General features: G+C 49.2%; 1 protein-coding gene across 10 annotated transcripts in view; it reads left to right on the top strand.

The window, feature by feature from the left end:
- CHDH (choline dehydrogenase) overlaps positions 1 to 21,500 on the top strand; it is a 31,289-nt gene extending 9,789 nt beyond the window's left edge. For 6 of the 10 annotated variants that reach the window (XM_077989936.1, XM_028843080.2, XM_077989937.1 and 3 more), the window contains 7 exons: positions 13,822 to 14,583; positions 15,240 to 15,391; positions 16,096 to 16,225; positions 17,252 to 17,386; positions 18,185 to 18,327; positions 18,823 to 18,925; positions 19,669 to 21,500. In XM_077989936.1, coding sequence (XP_077846062.1) covers positions 13,881 to 14,583; positions 15,240 to 15,391; positions 16,096 to 16,225; positions 17,252 to 17,386; positions 18,185 to 18,327; positions 18,823 to 18,925; positions 19,669 to 20,087 — 1,785 coding nt within the window. In that variant the 5' untranslated portion in view covers positions 13,822 to 13,880 and the 3' untranslated portion in view covers positions 20,088 to 21,500. 10 annotated transcript variants of the gene reach the window in all.
- The last annotated feature ends 2,220 nt before the right edge of the window (positions 21,501 to 23,720 follow it).

The following is a 23,720-nucleotide window of genomic DNA, read 5'->3' as shown; positions in this document are numbered from 1 at the left end:
AGAGGCCGGCGCCCATGCCTTATCAACAGGAAACCCCTGCCCTGGGTTACACGGTGAGGCCTGCAGAGCTCTGATGCGATGTCAGACTTCAGGGCTCCCCCTTGGGTTTTTTTGGCAGCCTGTAGCCTCAGCCCAGCCCCATCTGCCCCTCTTCACCAGGAGAATCCAGAGGGCAGGTGGGCTATGCCCGAGCAGCCAGGGCACAAGGCCAAGTGGTGTGGCCTCGTGCACACTGTCCAATATCATCTCCCAGGTAGCAGTTTCCAATTCAGTTGTTAATTGTGTATCAATATGTGGGAGAAGAAATTCCTGGGAAGATAAAGTTGACACTGAAGAAAATGCCTTTTTTTTTTCCTTTTAGAGACAGGGTCTTGCTCTGTTGCCCATGCTGGAGTGCAGTGGAACAGTGCTAGCTCACTGCAGCCTTGAACTCCTGGGCTCAAGTGATTCTCCTGCCTCAGCCTCCTGAGTAGCTAGGACTACAGGTACACACCACTGTGCCTGGGTAATTAAAAAACAAGTTTTTTTTAGAAAAAATTTCTGGGTCTTGCTCTGTTGCCCAGGCTGGTCTTCAACTCCTCAACTGCATCAAGCAATCCTGCCTCAGCCCAGAAGATGCTTTCAAAAAAATTGTTTTAAACTTTTTAATTGAGGTGCAACAGACATACAGTAAAGTGTCCATCGTGTTGGTTTTGATCTGTGTGTATGCCTGGGTAACCACCACCAGGTTTGGATCCAGAACATTCCCAGGGGGTGCCTTCTGTTGGTCCTGGCACAGGTGTATGAGCTCAGCATCCATATCTCAGGCTGCCCAGGTTGGGTTTGCTGTAGGCCGCGTGCATCCTCATCCCCTGCATGTGTCTCCTCGGCCAGCATGACAGAGCGCCAGCCTCAGGCCAGGCTCAGCACACGGTGGGAGCGGGGCGTGGAGCCCTCAGCCAGGGATGTGGGCCTTCCACAGCTCATCTCACTATTAGCCTGTTGAGGTCCCAGTAAGTGGCACAGAGAAGTCCCAGGATGGATGTGGTCAGTGGTGAAGGAGGTCTTCCCAGGGAAATTCATGCCCGAGGGAAAGTGAGGAGTGAATAGGTGAAAGGAGGTTAGGACCTGTACCTGGAGGAGGGAACAAGGCAAAGGCCCTGAGGAGGAAGGGAAGGTGGACAGGCACCTGGAGCCCCGGGAGTGAAGCTCACAGTTGGATGATGGCCACAGAGGCAGGGGCCTGGCCTGATCGGGCTTAGGACAAGAGGGCCTGGGGTGCCATGGGGAAGCTTGTCCCACTGTCTTAGGGAGGTGGGGGGCCTGGGTTGGGGGTGGCATGAGATTCCTGTGGGAGGAGGAGCAGCTGCCAAGTGTTGCTCCCTGTACCACCACTGCCTCTGGGCCCAGCCAGGTCTCATTCTCAAACTGGGATCCTTCCCGCCCTGGGCCACTGCACTGCACTCCCCTCAGCCCACCACAGGGCTGGGTATTCAGATGGTTGTGCTCCTGGGAGTCTCTGCTGGGCTGTAGGAAAGCAGCCAAGCCTTCTCGGCTTGAGACTCCTGGCATGGGAACTTGGTGTCTTGCACCCTTTTGTGTGCTGACTATGACCTTTTGGCTCCTGTGATGTGGCTTTGTTGGTTGGGCCTGTGGTGGAGGGGGTCCCAGCCTTTGGCTTGACATGGGGCAGGGGTTTCCCTCTCTGTGACACGGAGCTGATGGTGATGGAGTGATGATGAAGACCTTCCACCCCACCCAGCATCTTTGGGGGCTTAAATGTGATAACCCATGTGATGTGCTCAGCAGGGGTAGCTGATCCTCTTAATATAACTCAGTTTGGTCCCCTGGTTTAATGGAGCTGTATGATCAGACAAAGGCAGCCACAGAGCAATGTGTTCTTACCCACACGAAGCCCAGCCTAGCATGTAGGGAATCTTGTTCGAGGTTTCACAGAGGTTGCAGGTCAAAGCCAGTACTAGAAGGCCAGATGGAAAAAAGCAGGTGACCTGCCCTGAATCCTTCTTTGGTGAATGACCCCCAGATGGGTAAAGGTGGCCATGGCCCTTACCACACCCCAAAAGACTGTCATCATCAGCCTGGCCCATGGGCACAGGTGGTGAAGGTCAGTGCAAGCCTGGGGCAGTGCTGACTTCAGGGTGCTGAGGCTCAGGGCTGTAAAGTAACTTTCTGGGCTTTGAAGCTCATGAGTAGCTGAGCTTTGTGCTGGGACTACCCAAGCCTTGTCCACCATGGGCTATGGTGGCCACTTCTTAAATGTGTTAACAGGGTTCTTTTGTGTGGATGGACTCACTTTTTTAATGGGCAGTCCCCTACTGGGGGAGTGTTAGGTTGTTTGTAATTCTTTGCCGGTGTAAACAACACAGGGACAGGCCCCTTGTGCTTGTTTTCCTATGGTTGTGCAGAGCTCTCTCTTGATTAAATTCCGAGAAGCAGGATTGCTGAGACAAAGGGCTGTACCTTTAAATTGCATCTGTTTTTCTGGAAATGCTGACGCGCTCCCAGGCTGAACCCAAAGTGGAATCATTGTTTATCATGGGCCTTGTCCAGCCTGAGCTCCCCAAAGGCTGAGCAAGTTTTAGGCATCATTTTGCATGCAGGACTAGGCTGGTGTGGCTTGGCCTCGCTCCGGAGTTCTGTCTTCACCTCTTGGGCGACCAGTGAAAGCTAGGACTGTAGTGGCCAAAGGATCTGATCCTATAGGGTGCAGTACACTGCACTGGCCGAGAGCTAGAAAGAAAACACGTGTGCACACCAAGATGTGGTGAGGGAGAAAGTGCTGCTGGGAGGCCTGCGCAAAGGGCCCTTTCAGGAAGCTTCCTCAGTACTCCAGCTGCGTGACTCTGTGGGCAGATGTGTTGCAAATATGGGTACTCCTGGAATGGTGCATAAGCATTTTCTTCTGGGCGTGAACCTTTTGCAACTTCACTCTACTAAAGTTATAAAATGTGTTGTGCAATTGGCCACATGCTCAAAATTACATGGAAATCTGTCTTGTCATATAAAGCAATCAGTTTTCTGACCACAAAATTCAGCAAACTTTTCAATAGCAGTCTTTGGCTCCCTTTTTTTTTAAGGAGTCTCGCTCTGTCCCCCAGACTGGAGTGCAATCTGGGCTCACTGCAACCTCTGCCTCCTGGGTTCAAGAGATTATCCTGCCTCAGCCTCCTGAGTAGCTGGGATTACAGGTACCTACCACCACGCCTGGCTAATTTTTTTGTATTTTTAGTAGAGACAGGGTTCATCATGTTGGCCAGGCTGGTTTTGAACTCCTGACCTCAAGCGATCCACCCGCCTTGGCCGCCCAAAGTATTGGGATTACAGGCCTGAGCCACTGCGCCTGGCCAGTTTTTGACTACTGATTTGAGAATTTGAAATGAGAATTGTTAGCTGTTGCTACAAAGGGCTATGGCAATGAAAGCCACCAGCCAGAACCAGTAGGAGGTGGTGGCCCCCGTGTTTGTTACTCCTCTCTCTGCTTGATCCACCCGCTGCGGCCATCACTGGCATTGGGGGCGGGGGTTTCGAGTTGACCGAAGCCTTGCCTCCCGCACAGTAGTGTCCAGCACCAAGGCCAGCTGGCCAGATGGAAGGTGTGGCTTGGTGGGGCTGCCCAGTGCCGCAGGAGGCCTCATGTCACATGAATCTTTTCCTCTTGACTGGAAGGTAGAGCAGGCAAAAGTCTCTTCTTCCTCGTGCATGGTGGCTGGCAAAGCCACATCGTCCTCTTCTGGTCCAAGCACTAGACTGGGCCTGGGCATGGTTGGTTTCAGGAAGCAGAGTGGGCTAGGGGTGCAGGCAGGACTTCGACGCCAACACACGGAAATGAAGACGCATGCTATCCTGTCTTTCCCTGCTCCCATTCCTGCCCACCTTCCATCCTGCCAATGCCAGGCAGCTCGTTCCCTGCCCAGGCAGCCCAGGGAAGTGGAAGGGGCTGCTTCCCTGGAACTCCTGCCCCACACCAGTCAGTCTGCCCGCCCACCCACCCAGCCAGCCTGGGAGGGCACTAGGCTAGCAGCTTAGGAGGCCCCTCCCTCGTGTGGGGAGGGTGGGAGTGTCAAGGGGAGGTGTTGGAGCAGAGTTGTGATACGGGGTGGGGTTTTCAAATGGTTGGGGCCCAGAAGAGTAAATGACCTGGCGCCACCTCAGGACGAAGAGGTCTGTCTTCACTCTTGCAGGGTAGGCTCGCTGCCCCCTTGCGAAGCTCCTTTGTTGCCTCTTGATCTTGTCGATTTTAATTATTGTCATTTACTGCAGACCCTCAGTAAAACTACACAACAGCAAACACACATGTGCCTGTCATCTAGATCAAGAAAGAAAACATGACTGGTGCAAATGAAAACCCCCAGGAATACCTCCCTGCTCGGAGGTTACTACTATCCTCAAGTTTCTCTATACCTTTCTCCTTCATAGGTTTGATTTACTTAACAAAATCTAGAATTCAGTTGCATGTAGGATTTTGTTGGTGATTTAACCATTTTAAGCGTAATTTAGTGGCATTAAGTATTTTCACAGTGTTGTGCACTCATCACCACCACTATCCGTTTCCACATTTTTTCCGTCACCTCAAACAGAAGCTCTGTTCCCCCAAACAATAACTCCTTGTTTCCCTTCCCCTCATCCCCTAGTAACCTCTAATCTATTTTCTGTTTCTATGGATTTGTCTGTTCTGGGTAACTCAATGTAAGTGGAATCATACAATATTTGTCCTTTGGTGTCTGGCTTATTTCACTTAGCATAATGTTTTCAAGGTGCAGCCAAGTTGTAGCATGTGACAGAATTTCATTCCTTTCTAAGGCTGAATAATATACTATTTTTTATACACACACACACACACACACAGAGCACATTTTGTTTATCTACTCACCTATTTTTGTTTGTTTGTTTTTGAGACAGGGTCTCGCTATGTCACCCAGGCTGGAGTGCAGTGGCGCGATCCTGGTTCACTCCATTCTCCTGCCTCAGTCTCCCGAGTAGCTGGGACTACAGGCGCCCGCCACCATGCCCGGCTAATTTTTTGTATTTTTAGTGGAGATGGGGTTTCACCGTGTTAGCCAGGATGGTCTCTATCTCCTGACCTCATGATCTGCCCGCCTAGACTTCCCAAAGTGCTGGGATTACAGGTGTGAGCCACCGCGCCTGGCCCTGCTCACCTGCTGGTAGACATTTGAGTTGTTTCCACCTTTTTGCTATTGTGAATAATGATGCTGTAAACATTGGTGTAAGAATATCTGTTCAAGTTTCTGCTTTCAGGTTTTTGGAGTATATACCTAGGAGTGGAATTACTGGATCACATGGTCTGTATTTAGCTTTTTGAGGAACTGCTAACCTGTCTTCTACAGAATTTGCAACATTTTACGTTCCTACCAGCAGTGTGCAAATGTTCCCATTTCTCCATATCCTCATCTCATCAACACTTGTTACTTTTCTTTCTTTCTTTCTTTCTTTCTTTCTTTCTTTCTTTCTTTCTTTCTTTCTTTCTTTCCTTTCTTTCTTTCTTTTCCTTCCTCCTTCCTTCTTTCCTTCCTTCCTTCCTTCCTTCCTTCCTTCCTTCCTTCCTTCCTTCCTTCCTTCTTTCTCTTTCTTTCTTTCTTCCTTTCTTCCTTTCTTCCCTTTCTTTCCTTTCTTTCCTTCTTTTTGATGGAGTCTAGCTCTGTTGCCAGGCTGGAGTGCAGTGGCGCCATCTCGGCTCACTGCAACCTTTATTATAGCCATCCTGATGGGTGTGAGGTGGTAATTCACTGTGGTTTTTATTTATATTTTCATAATGATTAGTGATGCTGAGCATCTTTTCATGTGTTTATTGGCCATTTGTGTTTCTTTCTTGGAGAATGTCTATTCAAGTCCTTTGGCCATTTTCTATTTGGGTTGTTGTTGAGTTATAGTTTTAAACACATTCTAGATATTAATCTCTTATCAGATATATGGTGTGCAAATACTTTCTCCTATGGATTGTCATTTCATTCTTGAGAGTATCCTTTGATGCAGTAAATTGTTTAATTTTGATGAAATATAACTTATCTACAGGTAGGGTGACACAAGCACCCCTGTGGCCACCACCACTGGGACTGTGCTGGTTCAGACCTAAAGTCAGTACAGGACTGGGTCTTACCCAAGGCCTGCTGTAACCACTACGTGGCTACCGTCTATATTCACACAAGGCCCCAGGGCTCTACAGTCAGCCAGCGGTGAAGCCAGCCAGGCTTGTGGCCTTCCCTTTGGGGCGGCAAGTTTCCCCAGGCCCTGGGCAGGTCTAGAGATGCTGTCCGGGAGCCAGCTACTGGAGTCAAAAACCTTAGAAAGCTACTTCATGTTCTATTCTACTGCAGCTGAGCTGGCACTCATACCATGTGACACAGTCCTTCCCACTTTTCCCTTGCCTTTCCACAGGCAGAGGGGCCTCACACCATGGCGACCACCACAGGCCCACAGGGAGGACTGCCAGGATACCACCCGCATTCACTTAAGGCCCAAGGGCTCTTCAGTCAGCTTGTGGTGAATGCTGCCAGGCCTGAGACTCACCCTTCAGGGCAGTGGGCTCCCCTGTGGTCCAGGGTTGGTCCGGAAAGGCCACCTAAGAGCCAAGGCCTGGAATCAGGGAACCAAGAGCCCTCTTGGTGCTCTCCTCCACTGTGGCCAGCTGGTGCCTGATTTTTGGTTGCTATGAAATTGCTCCCTTGGTGCAGATAGTTGTCAAACTTGGTGTTCCTGTGGGGTGGGGGATGAGGGGGATGATTGATGGAGCAAATAGAGATTTGCCATCTTGCTCTTCTCCCTGATTTTAGTCTTTTAAGATGTATTAAGACTTGTTTTGTTGCCTAACATATGGTGTCTCCTGCAGAATGTTCCATGTGCACTTGGAAAAAGTGTGTATTCTCTTGTTGTAGTGAATGTTTTGTATATATCTGTTAGGTCTCCAGCTGGTTTATAGTGTTATTCAGATCCTCTATTTCCTTACTGATCTTCTGTCTGGCTTCTGTCCATTACTGAAATCGGAGTATTGAAGTCTCCAGTTATGATCGTAGGACTGTTTATTTCACCCTTCAAATCTGTCATTGTTTGCTACATGTATTTTGGGGCCCTGATATTTGGTGCATATATGAATTTCATGTTTTAAAACTTCACATATATACAAATTTATGTGAAGATATATATCTATAATCTCATTTAGGCCACAACCTCCTATAATTTTCTTTTTGTGTGCTGAATATATTTTTAGGATTCATCCATGTTGATGTAAGGTGCTATGTTTTCTTCATTTTCACTGCTGTCTGGGGTTTCTTTGTATGACCAACTGAACTATAACTTTTTCTATGTCCTTCGTATTTCCATATACATTTTGAAATCAACATTTCAATTTCCACCAAAAAAAAAAAAAAAGCCTGCTGGGATTGGCATTGCATCGAATCTATAAATCAATTTGGGGAAAATTGACATCGTAACAATATTGGGTCTTCCTATTCATGTTGTTTATTTAGGTCATCTTTAACTTCTGTCAATGTGTTGTAGTTTTCAGTATATAGGTCCTGCATGTATTTTAAGTTTATTACTAAGTATATCATGTTTCCTGATGCTCTTGTAAGTGGTATTGTTTTGTCTTGTGGTTACCCATGGAGGATGGGATCAACCCCCCACCACCCAAGGTTGGTTTGAATGTTGAGACTAATGACATCACACACATTACCAAGTGGCTATGATAAGGTTTACTGCTCACATAATGGGGCTTTGTAGGGAGAGCAGGGCAAGCACCCAGGCTGGTCTGCGATGGCTAGTCTGTGAAGGAAGGGGCGAGTGTTCCTGGTTTTTAGTATAGTTTGGGAGTGGAGTCAAGGTGAGAATCCCACACATGAATTGGATTTGCATGACTTGAACCTCCCCATTGATACTCCGGGCAGGAGTGCCAGGGCTTTTTCATTCACTTGCCCAGGTGTGGGGCAAGAGGGGAAGAGGGAGGGATGGAGCTTGAAAGCTGTCAGTAGTCAAACATCAAAAATGGAGTCAGGCTCTATTATAGTTTTAAAATACTTTTTAAAAAGGCAGTTTTAGGCTCACAGCAAAATTGAGAAGATGGTGAAGAGCTTTCCTGTATAAGCTTTGCCCCCACACATACATAATCCTCCCATTAACATCCTCCCACTAAAGTGGTACATTTATTACAAATGATAAACCTATATTGGCACATCATTATCACCTAAAGCCCATAGTTTACATTAGGGTTCACTCTTGGTATTGCACATTCTATAGGTTTGGACAAATATATAATGACCTGTATTCACCACTGTACAGAAAACAGAGTAGTTTCCCACTCTCAAAATCCTCTTTGGTCTGCCTGTTTATCACTATCCAAACTCCTGGCAACCACTGATCCTTTTACTGTCTCCATAGTTTTGCCTTTTTCAGGATGTAATGTCGTTGAACTCATACGGTTTGTAGCCTTTTCTGATTGGCTTCTTTCACTTAGTAATATGCATTTAAGTTTCCTCCTTGTTTTTTTCATTCTTCCTGGCTCATTTATTTTTAGCACTAAATGATATTCCATTGTCTGGATGTACCAGTTTATTTATCCGTTCACCTACTGAAGGATATCTTGGTTGCTTCCAGCTTTGGGCAGTTATGAATAAAACTGCTGTAAATATTTATTTCCTGGTTTTTATTTGGACATAGTGTTCACTTCCTTTGGGTAAATACCAAGGAGCACAATTGCTAGATCATATGGTAAGAGTGTGTTGATTTTTACAAGAAATCACCAAACTGTCTTCCAAAGCGGCTGTACCATTTAGCATTCCCACTAGCCATGAATGAAAGTTCCTGTTGCTTCATGTCCTTGTCAGCATTTGATGTTGTCGGTGTCTGGATTTTGACCATTCTAATATGTGTGTAGTAGTGTCTCACTGTTGTTTTAATTTGAATTTTCCTGATGACATATGATATGGAGGATCTTCTCATATGCATCTTTGCCATCTGTCTCTCTTCTTTTTTTTTGAGATGGAGTCTCACTCTGTCGCCCAGGCTGGAGTGCAGTGGCCGGATCTCAGCTCACTGCAAGCTCTGCCTCCCGGGTTCCCGCCATTCTCCTGCCTCAGCCTCCCGAGTAGCTGGGACTACAGGCGCCCGCCACCTCGCCCAGCTAATTTTTTTTGTATTTTTTTTAGTAGAGACGGGGTTTCACCGTGTTAGCCAGGATGGTCTCGATCTCCTGACCTCGTGATCCACCCATCTCGGCCTCCCAAAGTGCTGGGATTACAGGCTTGAGCCACCGCACCCGGCCTGTCTCTCTTCTTTAGTGGGGTGGCTGTTAAGGTCTTTGGGCCATACTTTATCAGATTATCTGATTGAGTTTTAAGAATATATTTATTTGTGTATTTACATAGTAGTCCTTTATAAGATATATCTTTTGCAAAGATTTACTCCTAGTCTGTGACTTGTCTTTTAATTCTCTTGATAGTGGCTTTAGCAAAGTAGAAAACTCACATTTGATTGAAGTCTAGCTTATCAATTCTTTCATGGGCTGTGCCTTTGGTGTTATAATACAAAAAGTCATCATCAAACCCAAGGTCATCTAGATATTATTTCTCTTTTACTATCTTCAAGGAATTTTATAGTTTTATATTTTACATTTAGGTCTGTGATCCATTTTGAGTTAATTTTTGTGCAGGGTGTAAGGTCTTTGTCTGTATTTGCTTTGTGTGTGTGTGTGTGTGTATGTCTAGTTATTCCAGCTCCCTTTGTTGAGAAGACTTTTCTTGCTCTATTGTGCTGCCTTTGCTGATTTGTCAAAGATCAGTTGACTATGTTTATATGGGTCTATTTCTGGGCCCTCTGTTCTGTTCCATTGATCTATTCACCAATATGACACTGTTTTGATAACTGTAACTTTATAGTAAATCTTGAAGTTGAGTAGTGTCAGTCCTCCAACTTTGCTTTTTCACTTTCAGTATTGTGTTGGCCATTCTGGGTCTTTTGCCTCTCCACATATATTTTGAACCAGTTTGTTAATATCTACAAAATAACTTGCTGTGGTTTTGACTGGGACTGCATTGAATTTATAGATGAAGTTGAGAAGAACTGACATCTTGACAATATTGAGCCTTCCAGTTTGCAAACATGAGGTATCTCTCCATTTATTTAGTTTTTAAATTTCATCAGGGTTTCATAGTTTTCCTCATATAGATCTTGTACATATTTTGTTAGATTTATACCTAAGTGTTTCTTTGTGATGCTTATATTTATTTAGGGACAGGGTCTTGCTATCACTTAGGTGGAGGTGCAGTAGTCCAAGCTGGAGGGCTGGAGTGCAGTGGCTCAATCATAGCTCTCTGCAGCCTCAAGCTAGGACTACAGGTATGCACCACCACACCCAATTAATTATTAGTTATTTATTTTTGTAGAAATGGGATATTTAGTGTGTTCTCTCATTGCTATAAGGAACTACCTGAGTCTAAGTAATTTATAAGAAAAGAGATTTAATTGGCTCATGGTTCCACAGGCTTTACAAGAAACATGGCTGGGGAGGCCTCAGGAAACTTACAATCATGGCAGAAGGCGAAGGGGAAGCAGGCATGTCTTACGTGGCTGTAGCAGTAGGAAGAGAGAGAGGAAGGGGAGGTGCCACACACTTGTAAACAACCAGATCTCGTGAGAATTTGCTATCATGAGAACTGCAAGAGGGAAGTCTGCCCCTGTAAACCAGTCATGTCCTCCAACATTGGTGATTACAATTCGACAAGAGATTTGGGCAGGGAGACAAATCCAAACCATATCAGATGGGGTCTTGCTATGTTGCTCAGGCTGGTCTCAAACTCCTGGCCTCAAGTGATTGTCTCACCTTAGCCTCCCGAAGTGTTGGGAATATATGATCCACTGTGCCCAGCCTGGGGTGCTAATTTAAATGGTATTGTGTTTTTAATTTCAAATTTCACTTATTTGTTGTTGGTATGTAGGATAGCCATTGGCTTCTATAGATTAACCTTGTATCCTGAAACCTTGCTATAATTGCTTATTAGTTCCAGGAATTTTTGTTGATTCTTTTAGATTTTCTACATAAGCAATTATATTATTAGCAAACAAAGACAGTTTCATTTCTTCCTTCCCAATCTGTGTACCTTTTATTTCCTTTTCTTGTATTATGGCATTAGATAGGACTTCCAGTAAAATACCGAAAAGGAGTGGTTCAAAAGGACATCCTTGCCTCATTCCTGGTTACTGAGAAAGCTTTGAGTTTTTTTACCATCAGGTATGATGTTTGTTGTAGGGTTTTTGTAGATATTCTTTACCAAGTTGAGGAAGTTTCCTTCTACTCTTGGTTTACTGAGAGTTTCTATCATTAATGGATGTTAAATTTTGTCAAATGCTTTTTCTGCATCTGTTAATACGATCATGTGAGTTTTCTTTTTCAGCCTGTTGATTATTTTTGAATGTTGAACCAGTCTTGCATACCTGAGATAAAGCCCACTTGGTTGTGGTATATAATTCTTTCTATACATACTTCGATTCAATTTTCTAATATTCTTGTTGAGTGTTTTTATCTATGTTCATGAAAGATATTGGTCTTAGTGTTTTTTATTGTAATGTCTTTGTCTGGTTTTGTTATGAGGGTGATGCTGGCCTCACAGAATGAGTCAGAAAGTAATCCCTCTATTTCTGTCTTCTAGAAGAGACTGTACAGTACTGGTATAATTTCTTCCTTAAATGGTTGATAGAAATCACCAGTGAGCTTAGTCAAGCTTGGTGCTGTTTTGGAAGGTTATCAATTGTTGATTCAATTTCTTTAATAGATATTGGCTTATTTGGAGTGTCTTTCTTCTTGTGTGAGTTTTGGCAGCTTGTATCTTTCAAGGAATTAGTCCATTTCATCTAAATTATCATCTACTTTATTTTTAAAGATGTATTCCTGGGTATAGATAACTTTTCAATTTCAGTAAACTAGGACTAGAGGTTTTTTTTTTTTTTTTTCCTTTTAGTATTTAAAGTTGTCATTCCATTATCTTCTGGATTGCATGTTTTCTGATAATTTTGCTGTCATTGTTATATTTATTCCTCTGCATATGTTTTTTGTCTGGCTATGTTGATGATTTTCTCTTTATTTCAAAGTTTCAGCAGCTTAACTATGATGTATTTAGATGTGTTTTTGTTTGTACTAATCCTGCTTGAGATGCTCTAATCTTCTTGAATCCATGGTGTTTTGTCTTGCACTACTTTTGGGAAAGTCTCAGCAATTATCTCTTCAAATATTTCTCCTTCCTTGTTCTCTGTCTGTTCTTCTTTCCCCCGGCTCTCCTTCCCCACTATTTCCCTCTCAGACTCCAGTTATCCGTACTTTAGTTTGATATTGTTCCAGAGTTGTTTTTTCTCTCTTCCCCTCTTTATATTTCCAGATTCTTTTCTGTGCTACATTCAATTAAAAATTGTTCATCTCTAACACTGTGTTTTTTCTTGCATTTATGTTTTTTTCTATAGTTTTCAATGCTTGTCTGAAATTTCCTATCTGTTCAATATGTCGTCCACCTTTTCAATTATATCTTTTATAATGTTCACCTTGATTAAAGTCCTTGTTTGATGGGTTCTAACATCTGGGTGCATTACTCCTTTGTCTGTTTCTGTTGATTATTTGCCTTGCTTTTTGGGATGTATCCTGATTTTTTATTGAATGCTAGACCTTGTGTGTAACAGGATAGTGGAGACTGAGGTAAACAGTATGCCTAGTAAAGGACCTGTCTTTCATTCTGTTGGGTTGTCAGTGTGGAGTGTTGTCAGTCTGGTGGGGGAGTGGTGTGGGGCTTGGAGCGCTGAAGAGTTCTTCTCAGTGTTCCAGCAGCCTCAGACATACCATTCAGGAAGCCCCGCCACCTGTCTCCTATGCCTGTGCAACAGTGGGGAGGAGGAGGAGAACAAGCCTCTGCACTCCAGTGGTAGGCTGCTGTTACTTGATGCAGGGCTTGTGGAACGGGTGGTGAGATTTATCAGGGTTTCTTTTTGTTTCAGACTCAGTCTTGGGAAGGCCTTGTTGGTCTGAGCCTCATGGGTGGGGTGTTGTCAGGTGTTCTTTTCAGTGGAGGTTTTCATGACATATCCTGGTTTTTTTTTCCTACCTCTGTGCACTATGCTGGGATTGATTTGAACATTGTTAGGAAAGGGCCCTTTCAAAGCTGTTGCCATTTTTGTTAAACGCTAGCATTCTACAGAGTGATCTTTGAAGAGTGTAGCTCTGATCCTGACCCTGCTTAAAACTCCTCTAGTGCACTCCATGGCCCCTTGGGTCAAAGGCTTTGAGCGCTACAGTCTTGTGCCTCTCATGCTGATCTTCCTTCAGTTATTTAAGTCTTGTCCTTCTCCCAGGCCCTAAACCATCTGTTTTGAGAGCAGATGTCTTTCTGTGTATTGCTACAGGAACTGGGTGGGGCAGGGAACAGTGCCTAGCACATGGTAGGGGCTGAGCCAGCTGTCTTGAAGGGATGAGTACAAGTACTCTGTTTTCTTTCTCCATTGGAAAGCCCTTCGCTCCCCTGCCTTCCAGCAGGCGAACTCCAGCCCAGTCTCCAGGTTCATACACAGGGCACAGGGAAGCATTTTACCCCTCAGTTGGGGGAGGGGCCTTTCTGCTGCCCCACCCCCTGCCCTGTGCCTGTCCATCCTGGTACACACAAAACAGTTCTGAAATTTCTGTGTCTCCCTCACTTCCTCCTCCTAGTTCCTTTGAGCAGCCACCTGGGGCTGGGCCTGCTGCACCCTGCCCCGGCAGGCCGTTGGTGAGCATACCCTGAAACTTTGCCATACGTGCGTGCGGAGTTAAGATTTTTAAAGCCCCTTTTCCTGTTTCAGGGAGAAGTGAGTCATCTCATTCCCCTCCGTGGATCCAAGGACTTGGGCTAGATAGAAGCATGTGGTGTCTCCTGCGAGGCCTGGGCCGGCCTGGAGCCCTGGCACGGGGAGCCCTGGGACAGCAGCAACCCCTGGGTGCCCGGGCCCTGGCCAGGGCGGGCTCCGAGAGCCGGGACGAGTACAGCTACGTGGTGGTGGGCGCGGGCTCGGCGGGCTGCGTGCTGGCCGGGAGGCTCACAGAGGACCCTGCCGAGCGCGTGCTGCTGCTGGAGGCGGGGCCCAAGGATGTCCGCGCGGGGAGCAAGCGGCTCTTGTGGAGGATCCACATGCCCGCGGCCCTGGTGGCCAACCTGTGTGACAACAGGTACAACTGGTGCTACCACACAGAGGCGCAGCAGGGCCTGGACGGCCGCGTGCTGTACTGGCCACGCGGCCGCGTCTGGGGCGGCTCCTCATCCCTCAACGCCATGGTCTACGTTCGTGGGCACGCCGAGGACTACGAGCGCTGGCAGCGCCAGGGCGCCGGTGGCTGGGACTACGCGCACTGCCTGCCCTACTTCCGCAAGGCGCAGGGCCACGAGCTGGGCGCCAGCCGGTACCGGGGCGCTGATGGCCCGCTGCGGGTGTCCCGGGGCAAGACCAACCACCCATTGCACTGCGCATTCCTGGAGGCCGCACAGCAGGCCGGCTACCCGCTCACCGAGGACATGAATGGCTTCCAGCAGGAGGGCTTCGGCTGGATGGACATGACCATCCATGAAGGTAGCGGCCTCCCTTCCCATCCGCCTGCCTTTTCTTTAAAAGCACTACCCCTTACCCCAGCCCCACCCATCTCAGCCCATGGCTCCTGGCTCCTGGCTCCAGCATGGTCAGGAGGCATGGGCAGACTGAGGCTGGCACGAGCAGGAAGAGATCTGGCTTAGTATACCCCCCAAGAGTACAACCCAGAGTCTTGAGAGTGACCCAGGATGGTGACCCTAGGCGTTCTCTGCGCCTCTGGCCCGTGTTGGTGTGGATAACAGAGAATCAGCTCTCTGGACAGAGAGCCTAAAGTCCTCTAGGAACTTGCATATGGGGAAACCGAGGCACAGCATGGTGAAGGGCCTTGCTCACAACAGGACAGAGGCAAGCCAGGGCTGACCCGGAGCTCCTGCCTGCCTCTTGAAGGCTCTCACCCCTCTGGCCGTGCTCCTGGTCTCTGTGTCCCCGTTTGAGAGTGAAGGGTACTTTTCCACCTGCGTCCAGGGGACCCCAGGCAGATGTGGACTCAGTAGGGCAGGGTCTTTACGTCTCAGCTTTACTTTGAAGGTGGGACTTGCAGTCAGAGCTGGGCGTATCCACTTTCTCCAGCTCCTTCCTCCGGCCCAGGTGCCACGGGAGGGCAGAGCCGTGCCTGACCACCTCACTCCATCCTGCAGGCAAACGGTGGAGTGCAGCCTGTGCCTACCTGCACCCAGCACTGAGCCGCACCAACCTCAAGGCCGAGGCCCAGACACTTGTGAGCAGGGTGCTGTTTGAGGGCACCCGTGCAGTGGGTGTGGAATATGTCAAGAATGGCCAGAGCCACAGGGTGAGTGGACTGCAGCTGGGATCCTGGCAGAAGGGGGTGGGCAGTGACCCTGCTGGTCCAGCTCAGAGTGGGCAGGAGTCACGCCCTCACACCTCCAGCCCCACGTGCTCATCCCTGTGATTGGCGTGGGGGAGGGGCGAGTCGCTGATGGCAGTGGGCTGGTGGAGGTGAGGAAGCCCCCAGTCCTGCCACCTAGAAAGGGCCTGTGGTATCAGTGCCCGTGTGCCATGCTTAATTCAGAGCTTTCCCCCAGTACCTTCCACACCATTTCAGGGCACTGACCTCACAGAAAGCTATAGGTTTACACTAGAGGTTTTAGAACCCATAAATGTGATCGTACTCTATTTCTGTGGTGTGGGCAGGGGGTCGGATCGTTCTGCAGCTTCACGTGTAGATCTGGTTCACTGCTTGCTCTCTTTAACCACTCACTACCACTCACTTGAATGCCTGCTTTATCTCATGTAAGCCCTCCCCTCCTGTTTCTAAGGCCATCACTACTGTCTAGCTGTAGTTACCTGCTGGTTGCTTTCAAATAGTGACTCAGTGAGCTTCCTCTCCTTGGCTCTGGGGCCTGTTGGGTGTGTCACATGGATTCCACATCCCAAGGCCATGTTCTCATGGTGCTGGCTAGAGCAGGGGCGCTGGTCTGTGAGTCAGGGGAACAGCTGGCTTTTCAGGGAGTGACCTGGCCGGACCTCTTCCAGGCTTACGCCAGCAAGGAGGTGATTCTGAGTGGAGGTGCCATCAACTCTCCACAGCTGCTCATGCTCTCTGGCATCGGGAATGCTGATGACCTCAAGAAACTGGGCATCCCTGTGGTATGCCACCTACCTGGTGAGCCCCCTTCCTTACTGCTTCCCAGAGGCTGTTTCTGCTCAACAAATGGCTTACTGTATCTTATTAGCATGGAGTGGGGAGGTGGTGGCAGTCAGTGATCCTTGGAATTGTCACATCGTCCCCGTGAGCCTGAAGGTTTCCCAGGCCTCACTGGACACTGTCAGCCCTGGGGCCCGATTCTTGCATTGTTTTCCTTCTCCCTCCTGTGGCTGTCCTATTTCACTTGGAGAAGGGCACCCTGCAGCAGCGAGGATCTGCCCATGAAGCCCCGTTGGGTCGGGCATGGGCGTGTCACCAGGGCAACTCTATGGCAAGAGGGGTCCAGGTCTCATCCTTCCATCCACAGCACTCGCTGGCTGCCCTGAGCATGAATGAGGTCAGCTCTGTGCTCCAGAGCCTGCTCTTCATGTTAAGACGTAAATTTTATTTTATAAACTGTCTCTGATGCTCTTGAGGGCCGGGCTGTGTCTCTTGCCCTGCTTGATAACCCCACTCCGGGAGAGCTGGGCCTTTGTGCATTTAGGCTTCATCATGAGGGGCCCGGGGAAGTGCTGCTTCATGACGGTGACCTTCCCAGTGTCCCAATAGGCTTGGATGAATTCATGCAAGGGCTGCGTGGCATGACAGGGCTGCTTCCACGCTGTCGTGAGGGTGAGGCTGCTGTCTGCCCCTCTGGCCATCACCATCCAGCGACCGCTCACCAAGCAGTGCCTGCTGAAGACGTAGGCCCTGCCCTCACATAGGGGGCTGCTGAGCAGGGCTGACAAGGGGCACCCAGAAGCTGTCCTGGGAGTGAGTGACAAGGACAGGTGGCCTTGGCAGCATCTGAGGCAGGCCAGACTTGGCCAGGAGTGCAAGAGTGGTGTCTATTGGAGGCGGTCTTTAAGCTGAGACCAGGGGACTGAGCAGGAGCTGGTCCAGAAGATAAGTGAATAGGAAAGAATTTTTCAAAACCAGGGGGATATTGAGAAGCAGCTGAGCCCCCTTGGTAGCCATTTTCTTAACCACTCCTTCCCGTGTCAGGGGTTGGCCAGAACCTGCAAGACCACCTGGAGATCTACATTCAGCAGGCATGCACCCACCCTATCACCCTCCATTCAGCACAGAAGCCCCTGCAGAAGGTCTGCATTGGTCTGGAGTGGCTCTGGAAATTCACAGGTAAGCGCGCTCATCAGTAACCTGGGAGGAGACTGTCTGAGCATTGAGACCTCCTTCCTGAGGAGCTGAACAAGGGTTCTGGCCACTGGGCGCTGGGTTTGATGCTGAACTATGCCATTTACCTTAGCCCTGATCCTCAGTTTTTCATCTTCAAAATGGGGAGGCACAGTTGCAACCTGACAGGTTGAAACGAGGACCAGAAGCAATAGCACATGCCAAGGAACTTTGCCCAGGGCCTGCTGGAGGTGAGACTCCTCAGGGCTTAGGGGCTGCTCTTCCTTACAGATGGGCAGGGATGGCCTTGTGCTGGACAGCAGGTGAGGTCCAAGGAGCCAGGAGAAAGGTGGAGAGAGGAGACTTTGGGGCTAGACTGCAGAATCAGCATTCATTTTGCAGCCTTTTCCATTTGATTTCTAGCTGCGCCTGGTAGTTTGAAATCCTGCTCATCCACTCAGCCTGTATTTCTCACACACCTGATATGTGCTATGTGCTGTGTGCTGTGCTAGGCGGTGGGAAGAGCCAGTAAGGCAGGTGGCGTGGGCAGTGGCAGAATTGGCCCAGGTAGAGAGCGGAGCGGATGCCATCCTTTTGGCAAATAGCTGACATTTCACGGTGTGGTGCTGGGTGAGACCCCTGTGGGAGGTGAACAGATGTGGACAGGACTTGGGTCCTGGACTCCACATGCGAGTCCAGGAAAAGGAAGAGCAGCAGCCAGGAGAAAGGAGGGAAACCAGGAGCAGCTGGCCCACCTGCCACGCCCTGACTGGCTCTTCTGCCTCATCCTCTTCTGCTTCTCAGGGAAGGGAGCCACAGCCCATCTGGAAACAGGTGGGTTCATCCGCAGCCAGCCTGGGGTCCCCCACCCGGACATCCAGTTCCATTTCCTGCCATCCCAAGTGATTGACCACGGGCGGGTCCCCACTCAGCAGGAGGCTTACCAGGTGAGCAGCTGGAGGAGCCTCAGCTTCTCAGGATGTTTCCTTCCCACCAGGAAGGAAGATGCTCCCATCTTCCAAGACAGCATTCTCCCTGGTGCCATATGGCTGCAGAGTGGGGGACACAGAGGCCTGTCCCCTGCCTTCCAGCTGCCCAGCGTGTCGGTCTGTGTGGCGCGTGCCAAGGGTATGACTGTTCCATGCAGACTAGGTACCGAGCACCAGAAGTGGGACAGACTGGGGGGTGCTGTCTTGGCCCTGGGATCACCACCTCCGAAAGCTTTGAGCCATGGACTATGAGGCCAGGATGAAAGAGTGATTCACTGAGGTGGTTTGTAATCACTCGTGGAGGTGGGTAAACCATGCGGACAAATGCTAACATGCATCTGCTCCCCACTGATTCTGGAAGCAGAGGCCCACCCTGCAGGTAAACCAGGGTTGATGGAGTTCACTGTGGATGTCTATGGAGGGACCATCACTCCTTCCTCTGTGTTCTTCTAGGTACATGTGGGGCCCGTGCGGGGCACAAGTGTGGGCTGGCTCAAACTGAGAAGTGCCAATCCCCAGGACCACCCTGTGATCCAGCCCAACTACTTGTCAACAGGTAATTCACCCACCTGTGTCTTTCTGGGCTTGAACAAATGATTGCCTTTGTGGGGTTCCTGCTTATCCCTGAATCATACCCTTGGACTACACTTTCCAAGACACAAGTGACCCTCTGTCATCCCCTGCCCCATCACTTTAGGCTGTAAACTTGTAGAGGGAGCCCCGTAGTGTCCCGGGACACGTGAAAGAAATGAAGTCCTGGGGTTTAGACAGTAGGGGAGATTTGCAGCTTTCAGAACAATCTGCTGTGATGTGCAGGGAGACCGCGCCGTGCAGGTGCCAGGTCTGTAGGTAGAGCATTTTTCCTGCTGTCACTCTGAGCAGCCTCTAAAAGCAAATGTCATTCCTGGGCCTGCCTCCTTGCATGCAGCAAAAACAAGCACTACCCACTGGGTGGGTTTTGCCCAGCGATGGCTGCAGCGTGCTCACAGCCACACTGTGGCAGGGGCAGGGTGTGTGTACTTATCCCTGCCCTAGCGATAAGTCAGACCCCTGATTGAAACCTGAGCCTCTGGGCAGGCTGTGTCCTTGTAGGATGCTACCTTTGAGCTACATGGTACAGTCTAACCAGCTATGGACAGGGGACAAGCAGCCTGCTGGCTCAGTCCCCCACGGCCCTGAACTTTATCCCCAAACACTATCCCCTCAGACAGCTTACAGAGCCTCTCCATGCTGTGAATCTTCCAGTGAGGCCAGCACGGGCAAAAGGAGGGGTCCTCACCTGTTTCTTTTCCTCGACAGAAACTGATATTGAGGATTTCCGTCTGTGTGTGAAGCTCACCAGAGAAATTTTTGCACAGGAAGCCCTGGCTCCGTTCCGAGGGAAAGAGCTCCAGCCAGGAAGCCACGTTCAGTCAGATAAAGAGATAGATGCCTTTGTGCGGGCAAAAGCCGACAGCGCCTACCACCCCTCGTGCACCTGTAAGATGGGCCAGCCCTCCGATCCCACTGCCGTGGTGGATCCGCAGACAAGGGTCCTCGGGGTGGAAAACCTCAGGGTTGTCGATGCCTCCATCATGCCTAGCGTGGTCAGCGGCAACCTGAATGCCCCCACAATCATGATCGCAGAGAAGGCAGCTGACATTATCAAGGGGCGGCCTGTACTCTGGGACAAAGATGTCCCTGTCTACAAGCCCAGGACGCTGGCCACCCAGCGCTAAGACAGTTGCTGCTGGAGGATGACCAGGGAAGCCCCCTGATAAGCCAAGAGGGCCAGCACAGCCCTTGCTCCCAGGTGCCTTCCTGAAACTGTCTAGCACACTGGGACCCAGGTGGTACCCTACTCAGTGGCTGAGAATTGGATAAATTCTTGGGAAATGAGACAAGTACTGGGCAGTGAATCGAGCTCCTTTTCCCCAGCCTTTCCCTGTGGGCCATTTGGGGAAGGCCAGCATTCAGGCTCAGATGCTTCTCCCTGCCTCCTGGAGGGACAGAAGGGGAGGATGGTTAACTCCTGCCGCATCCTTTGTCTCGTGTTCACATGGCATTCTCTAACCCAGGGCAGTGGTTCCTTCCCAGGCCATGCACAGAGGCTGGGTGCCTGCCAGACCCGCGGAGGGTTCGCCAAGGAAGGGGCATCCTCCTCCTCGAGTTGCAAGCTTTAGCTGAGGCAGTGAGTCACACAGTAGTTAGTTCAGCCTCAGCTGGCACATAAGTCTCCAGTGTCCCTGTTCAGAGGGGAAAGTTGCCTGCTGGTAGAAAAACTGGCTTTTCCATTCTCGCTTCCTAATTTCACTCTCAGAGTAAGGCAGGTAACGGGGGCTTGGCTGGGTCACTCTGAGAGGGGTGTGGCTCTGGTTATTATTAAACTGGGGCCAGGTGCAGTGGCTCACACCTGTAATCCCAGCACTTTGGGAAGATCACTTGAGCTCAGGAGTTCAAGACCAGCCTGGGCAACATAGTGAGTCCTTGTCTCTGGAAAACAGTTAGCTCGGCATGGTGGTGTATACCTGTAGTCCCAGCTACTCAGGAGGCTGAGGCAGGAGGATGGCTTGAGTCCAGGAGGTCGAGGCTCCTGTGAACCCTGATTGCACCACTGCACTCCAGCCTGGGTGACAGGGTAAGACCCTGTCGCCAAAAAAAAAAAAAAAAAAAAAACCTGAGTTTTTTTGGATCTTATTCAATGGGAGAGGAGTCTGGAGGGAATACCACTTGACTTCACTACCAAAGGTTTTATGACTTAGCAATTTAAGAGGTTTTCCTTTTACCAAGAAATGCGGAAACCCGGAGCAAACCCCACATACCAGATCACTGTTTCCTACTGAAGCAGCTAGCCCGAGAAAGGACTCTCTCATAATGGGCTTGGGAAATGACTTGGCAGCCTGAACCATCCCAGCAGAGGACAAGGATGGTTAATTCTTATTCTCTAGACGTCCACAGGAACAGACTAGGATGGAAAACGCAGTTAAGCACAGCCATGCACCCTGTTTCTGTAGAAATGCCCCTGTGTGAAAGAAAAATAAATTCAAGGTTGGAGTTTTGGAGGAAAAAAAATACAAGTAGCATTTACAACAGCTCTTTGCTCTTTAAATTTCTTACCATTCAATAAAATGATCCAGTCACTTACATTTGAACTGAGATGCCTTCTCCAGACTGTTCTGACAAGGTAATGGAAATAAAATGCACTTGGATTTTTCCAGACATCCACATCCACCATCAAGGTCTGAGAAGAAAAGCGTTGTTACGTGGAAACCTGCATCTGCACTAGGCTCAGAATAAGGACGGGAGAAAATTGGGGGATTCCAGGCTTTGCTGGGATCTGAGAGGATTGAGGTGGCATGCAGACTCTAGGGGATCCGACGGCCACAACTTAGTTGTGAGAAAACCTAGAAAGGCAGAAGGAAGACGCCCATCACACCTCTCCTTTTAACAATCTTAAGCAGCTCTTGTTTAATCTTACCTGTATTTTTAAAAAAATTTTTGTTCCAAGAGAGGGTCAAGAAAGAAAATTCTAAACTGGCCAAGAGACTTATTTATCCTACGGAGGGTCCCCACCTGCCCCACAGCAGCAGTCCATGGCCATCAGTCACCTGGGTCTCAGGGCTGCCTGCGGGAGTGCAGGCACAGGAGTTGAGGTGCCAGCCTACGGCTGGGAGGGCCTCATGCAGCTCTCCTGCTAGAGCATGTGTGGATTCAGGGGCAGGGGATGGTCCTGGGCCAACCATGACTCTGCTGACCCTTCTTCTCTGGAACAGGCATGGATATGGCAGGGTGACAGTCACTTAGTTCTACCATCTCTGTGTCCCATGGGTGTGTCAGCCTCTGAGACCACAGTGGGTTCAGTCTGGTGGCTGTATTTTAAAATAAGCAAGACATCATGTGGTAAGGAGCCCATTGAGGGTGCTGCTTGATTGCACCCAGGCCCTTCTCTCACTCTCAAATACTTAGTCATGTTGTACACAGTCGCACAATTTGGCCATAACAGGAATGAGACTCAAAAGAAAAGATGGTAAGTGTCATATGTCCAGAACCTGAGAGTTCCCCTGCCATGAAGGGAGCCTTTCACCCCAGGAGGAGAGGCTGTCAGCTGAGGAAGCCAGCATGGGGGAGAAAGGCACTTGCTACACAGTGGGGTGCACAGAGGGTACCCCCCCATCTTCAGTCTCATAGGGAATCGGGCCCCTTGGCAAAAAGCTTGCAGTACCTAAAAACAGAGAAACATGCTTTGCAAAAACGGTTCACAAGCGCACAACAGAATGCTGCGCATGTGCCCAGTGCTCTTGAGAGCCCTGGCCTATTGCAGAAGCCTGTGTTGAAGCCGCTGCACTAGTAGAAGGCAGTTCCTGATGGAATAGGGGACGGGGTGGGCTGCGTGGGCGCCAAGAGCATCTGCCAGCCCAACTGGAGATGGTGAGTTCCTGAAGCAGGAGTTGTAGGCACCCAAACATCTAGTCTTTTCTGCTCGTAGCGAAGGTTGCAGACATCATCTCCATGAATTCAAATAGATTCTTCTTGGCTGGGCATGGTGGCTCATGCCTGTAATCCCAGCACTTTGGGAGGCTGAGGCGGGTGGATTACTTGAGGCCAGGAGTTCGAGACCAGCCTCACCAACATGGTGAAACCCAGTCTCTACTAAAAATACAAAAATTAGTTGGGCATGGTGATGCACGCCTATAGTCCCAGCTACTTGGGAGGCTGATACAGGAGAATCTCTTGAACCTGAGTGGTGGAGGCTGCAGTGAGCCGAGATTGCACCACTGCACTCCACCCTGGGTGACAGAGTGAGACTGTCTCAAAAAAACAACAAAAACCAGATTCTTCTCCAGCCAACCGGGTCCCACCACTCAGAAGTGGTTTCATGCTTCTGCTGATAAGCCAACTTAACATCAGATCCAATACAGATTTCTGTAAAGATAAAATACCATCTCCACTGGCCCTGTTTAGTGGCCCAGGCTGTCCCCACAGGACATCCCTGAGACCACCCTGTCACTCCTGATGTTGGAACCAGAGCCCAGGCCTGCTCCTCATTCTCTCCTGCCCTCCTAGTCCCCAGGAGAGGAGAAGAAATTCTGTTTTAGAGAAATAACCTTTTCAACAAAACATCCCTGGAGTCGGTTTTTGAGTTGGGGTGGGCTAGTCAGGGAGTCGGGGCTCTGTGCGTGATGTCAGCTAACTGTTTTTATAAACCAGCCAGCTACCCATCATAACAGTAAAAACTTTCATAGGAAATGCAATTGGCAAAGACACGATGCTGATATGTACACAAGGTGAAACTGCTCCAGTTTTTTCATAGCAGGGTCAGCAGTAAAGTGGTGCCCTGGTCCCATCTCACAGGTGAGCCTGCACCGAGAGGT

The sequence above is a fragment of the Macaca mulatta genome, chromosome 2 (genome assembly GCF_049350105.2).
Source record: "Macaca mulatta isolate MMU2019108-1 chromosome 2, T2T-MMU8v2.0, whole genome shotgun sequence".
NCBI lineage: Eukaryota > Metazoa > Chordata > Mammalia > Primates > Cercopithecidae > Macaca > Macaca mulatta.
This window is presented reverse-complemented; position numbering and strand designations above follow the sequence as displayed.